Source organism: Vicia villosa, unplaced genomic scaffold (genome assembly GCF_029867415.1).
Source record: "Vicia villosa cultivar HV-30 ecotype Madison, WI unplaced genomic scaffold, Vvil1.0 ctg.000506F_1_1, whole genome shotgun sequence".
In the NCBI taxonomy this organism is placed as follows: domain Eukaryota; kingdom Viridiplantae; phylum Streptophyta; class Magnoliopsida; order Fabales; family Fabaceae; genus Vicia; species Vicia villosa.
Window position 1 is genome coordinate 510,439 of NW_026705241.1, and position 5,205 is coordinate 515,643.

At 35.8% G+C, this 5,205-nt stretch overlaps 1 protein-coding gene across 1 annotated transcript; it reads right to left on the reverse strand.

Moving 5' to 3' along the window:
* Positions 1-877: 877 nt before the first annotated feature.
* Positions 878-5,205, reverse strand: LOC131629064 (glutamate receptor 3.7). Its single transcript, XM_058899862.1, has 6 exons — positions 4,749-5,205; positions 2,562-3,913; positions 2,148-2,425; positions 2,031-2,062; positions 1,547-1,950; positions 878-1,435 (listed from the first exon to the last, which is right to left on the reverse strand). Exons 1-6 carry the CDS (start codon positions 5,005-5,007, stop codon positions 1,016-1,018), a joined length of 2,745 nt encoding a protein of 914 aa, XP_058755845.1. The 5' UTR covers positions 5,008-5,205; the 3' UTR covers positions 878-1,015.

A 5,205-nucleotide genomic window follows, 5' to 3' on the forward strand; every position in this document is an offset into this window, starting at 1 on the left:
AATATTACACTTGTATTTAATTTCCCTTTTGAAATCCCTAGGAGAAGAAATATGTTTAGTACTTTACAAAATCGGTGGATTCCACATATCATCTTTGCGAACTGCTTTTAAAATAGTTTTTACTAGTAAAACAAAGTTCGGTTAATAAAATTATAAAATTGATTAATAAATGTTCAATTATTAAAAATTATTTTTAATAGTAAAACAAAGTTAGTTAATAAATATAAGAAACTTTAGATTAAATCATAATTTTTTAGTTCTTGTTATTAACCAAGAATAATGAAATTAAACTCTTGTAATTGAATGGACAATTGGTCCCTGACAAGTGACAAATAGCAAACCTTTATGGAATTTCTCTATCTCTCTTAAAGTCAAGATTTTTTTTTTTTAATTTAGGATAGAATTCTCCTGCGACGAAAAAATATACGAATAAAATTGTGTAAATTATCTTTTTAATTGCGTTTGTTGTGGCCGAGATAGCTGAGAATTATTTACACTCTTTTGTTTATTTAGATTATATACATTGTAGATAAAAAGTAAGTCTCTCTTATTCCCTTTACATAAATTATTTTAATTTAGAGCCGACTCTATTTTTTCGGTGGACTTGCGTAGATTAATCTTAGTTTAATTATGAAAAAATAACTAAAAATATTATAAACCTTATTTTAACCACAATCTATTTAGCCACGGGTTAATTGTAATAAATTTGAGCCTGCGGTCTTGTTAATAATCAAACATGTTTATTAATCAAACTACTACAAAGCTATGAAATGGAAACAACATCCACAGCATGAAAATGTTTGGACTTTTTTTTTTTTTTGGATAGGGGAGAAGTAACTCCGCTATATAATTCATTAAACTATATTTTCACAGCATGTTATTATTAACTTATTACATTTGATTCCAATAATGTAGCAAACCATTGTTAACAAGACAACATTTTTTTCAAAAACTTGACAAACATTTGTGCTTCTACAAATACTATGTACATGATTACCATTATTGTTTGTCACTATCATAATTCTGAGTTGGGGTTATGAGCATTGTCATTTTGAGTGAACATTTTCTTGATGGCATCTTCCTTTTTATCAATGAAGTTAAAGAAGTTCACAATGACCCGGGAACAACGACTGTCTGACGGTTCTGACGACGTGGCAGCGACGTCCTTTTGTCTTTGTTTGAATCCAACATATTGGCTAATCATTCGCAGCATAAAAATAACAAGCGCCATGACAGAGATGACACTGCATGAGAGATATAGACCCCAGAAGCTGGTCAAATGAAGTTGGTCGGGTTTAGGGTCGCTTTTCCGTTCACCGGGACAGCCCATCTTGCAAAACCATTTTTCGTGTATGTTTTGAAGCTCTCCACTTTCGGCGAGTTTTAGAATTGCGGTTGACATGTCAAGTGCGAGAGGAGAGTCTCTTTGAAAAGCCTGGTAAAATTGAAAAAAGGTGGTTAATATTACATTGAAATTGAAAATTGAATACGCCGCTCATTTTGGAACGATTTTTACGGACTCGTTATATAATTAGAAAGCACTTACAAATCCCCAACTGCTTCTGGTAAACGGCTGACCGATAATACCAAACTCAGTTTCTTTTGACAGAAACAACTCAACGTACGGAAGCTCGTCGACGATAGCTGCTACGCCTCCACCGGATGGACCATTTCGAAGTGCTACCGCGTATTCCTCGGGAGAGCCTAAGGAAACAAGTCTTGAACTTGATACATAAAGATTATCTGTCAGATAGCTATAAGCAAATGACCCTACTTGGTATCCAATAGGCCAGTTACTTGCAATCAAGCTATCGATTCCTGTGATCGGCGACGAAAGCTGTTCCACTGTGAGAATTGAGGTCAAACTTGCTGTATAGCTAGCTGTGATCACCATCAGTAGGAAAAGCCAGACTATCAACACCATTTTCGAAAGCGAGCTTACGGTATTATCTGATTTCAAGACAAAGCGAGAGTTTATTAGATCGATGTGTAAGAAACAAAAACTATTCGAGTTTAGAGCTTTTTCTTACTATTTGTCTTAAACAATGTTGAGAGGCTGAACCTAAAAAACAAAATAAAATGTGTGGAGTTAGAATCTAAAACACGAGATAATAAGAAAATTGCATGAAGTTACTAAAATGGCTTACATAAACATTGTTACAATTTGTCTCTTAGGAGGACCGCGGAACTCGTCGTTGACTCGGTGTTCAAGAATCCATATAACCACTCCAATCATGAAAAAAGATGCAATAATGATACACCACATATCTGCTGAGAATGGTTTGAGGAATACCCAAGCATTTGATTTTGAACTGTTGATAGGAGCCACTACAACAAGACTAGATGATGCAAAAGGCTGAGAAAAGTCCGCAATCTTTGTTCGGTTCGTCACAATCGCAATGTCTCCAACAACCGCATCATATACCTGTAACAAAATCTCACATAACAGCATTGTTGTTAAACACATACAAGCATGATTGCACGAGCGACTAATATCTAATAGAACATCGAATAGCGAATTTTAAGACTATTTCTTTTTTTTCATGATGAGTTTCGCTTACATTTTCATCGATCTTTTTCACAAGTGCGTCATAATTTGGATTTGATTTACCATTTCCAACCGGCTTGAAAACATAAGGAATTTCATACGGAATAAACTCCAAGGCCTTCTTGAAGATATCGATACAATACCCTTGAATATGATGACTATCTTGCAGTTCGGTTACAAATTCAACAAAACTCGCTCTCTTCGGCACTCCAATTCTCAACGGCTTAGCATTATCAGCAATCACCCAGCCGCGCGGTCGTTCTGTTTTCCCACCTGGCCAAGTTATATTGCCAAGCTTTTGATCTACAGAAGCCCTGCGATGTTTCTTTTTTGCAAGAACTTCTGGAGGAACAACTGAAAATCCCGAATGATTAGACCAATAACCAACCTTATTAATTTTCATCCGATTGATATTGAGAACATCATAACCACTACTTATGATATTTCTGTCTGAACTAAACCGAATTTGACCACTCACGCCGCTAAAATTCGAGTTTAATAATATGTCCACAAAATCAGATCCACCAGCAAAAACTTTGAGCTTCTCAAGCTGAATACCGATTCCTTCTGTATGAGCTACCATATTGTTGTCGTGAAGCGAGAACGTAATATTTTTATATACTTTCAAAAACTTATCAATTGAATGTGCAACTGTCCAAATTGTATCGTAAGCGAAGAATCCATAAGAATTCAAGCTAGTATTTGCTATACCTTCCTTTTGCATTTTTTTCCACCGAGAAATATAATCTCTTCTTTTACTAGAATCTGGAATATGTTGGCGAAGACCAACAACTCCTTCGACGATGCTAAGAGCTTTCTGATTCGCTGGTAGAAACGAATGTAGGGTAGCAGCGAGCCAATCTGTGACAAGCCATACATAGTCACTAGTCATCATTTGAAGTTTGCGAGCGATGGAAAAAATTCTCAATCTCGGATCAGGGTTGACATGAACAACAAAAACACGAGGGCTAAATACTTTGGATTGATTTAGCAGTTTAGTGATTTCATCCAGATCGAACTGAATACTCAAAGGTAGTTTGTGAGCTATTTTCAATCTCCTGTTTTCAAGTTCGTCGCTCAATGATGATATTCCATTTCTTCCGTAATCATCGTCCAAGTATACAACAATGACCTCTTTCCATCCGTTAAAGTCGATCAGATCGGCCATTGCAGACATTTGTTCTGAGTCACTTTGTACGGTACGGAAAAAGAGAGGAAACTGAAGGGATGATAAGGTTGGATCAGTTGCAGCATATGAAATAAGGGGAACATGGACAGCATCCGCTATTTGAGAAATCGAATGAGCCATAGCGGATGATTGTGGACCAATTATGGCTATAACTCCTTGCTCAAGTACCTGAAAAGCTGTATATAGAAAATGTTCAAATAGAGAGTAGAACCTATACAAACTGCAAATTTAAAATTGGAAAATTTGCATCCAAAAAACAATGTTTGTAAAAGTAATATTAGAGTAGTAATGAAACCATTGCAACAGAATGAGAAATCAACAAGAACTGTAACCTAAGAAAATAATGAGCTGTCACTTGAAATTCCAAATATAGTATACTTAGTAAGGATAAAATAAAATCAGGATAGTCTTTGAGGGGATGCAAGACAGGCTACTGCACATGATCAAAATTTCTCACAGTTAACCCTTTGCTTAATAGGGCCTTGTAAAATGTTTGTCACATTTAAACAATGGCTGAATAGGGCATCTATTTGTTTTGTCATGGTTAAACTGCGACTAATCAACGTAGGTTCTCCAAACACTTCAGACAGCTATGGATAAAATACATACAGTAGCATAAATAAAATCATAAAGACATAATAAACCAACCATGACTCAAAGCTAATAAACTATGTTGCACGGACACTTTAATCTGAAAGCATGTCCGGTGTCCGACATGTGGGAGTGTCCGATACTCATACAAACGGTTACATTCAACTATTTCACTTTCTCAGATTATTACCGGTATCAACGTGTTAGTGTCTATGTCATTGCTTCACACATAATCATACATGATCAAACAGACTAAACAAATTCAGATATTGGCTGAGAGTTTAAGAGGCAACAAGTCAACAACATAGAAAGAAAACTAACAAAATTGAAGATAAAAAGCCAACACAGATAAAAAGAAAACAAGAAAAGTCTTAAGGTTGAAGATTTCTTTTGGAATAAATTAAGGTCGAATCTAGGTACCTCCAGTTGATCCCAGAAAAGCATTACACATACCATCCTTCATTATCAAGTCAAGCTTGGTACCATTAAGAACAGTTGTGTCAGAATTGACATCAGAAACAGCCATTTCCATAGCCACCTTTGCAACTCTACCTATCACAGAATCAAAGGTGAAAACTGCTCCAATTTTCACACTTTCAGGCCTTGCACTATCACCAACACCAAAAAAGAGGATTACCCAAATCCAAATCACAAGGTGCAGAACCATAAGCTGCTTCATTTTTTACTCAAATTCCAAGGCACCCAACAAAGTTTTCAGCATAAAGATCGAAACTTGTTCGTACCCATCATTTGAAAACACTGAAAAGTCATTGAAATTGAAGAAAGATTACATTTTGATGGGTACCCAGGTGGGGAAAGTTGGTAAAGCACTAGTAGAAAACCCAGGTAGAGCTAAAAGTGTTTCAGTGAAGAACAC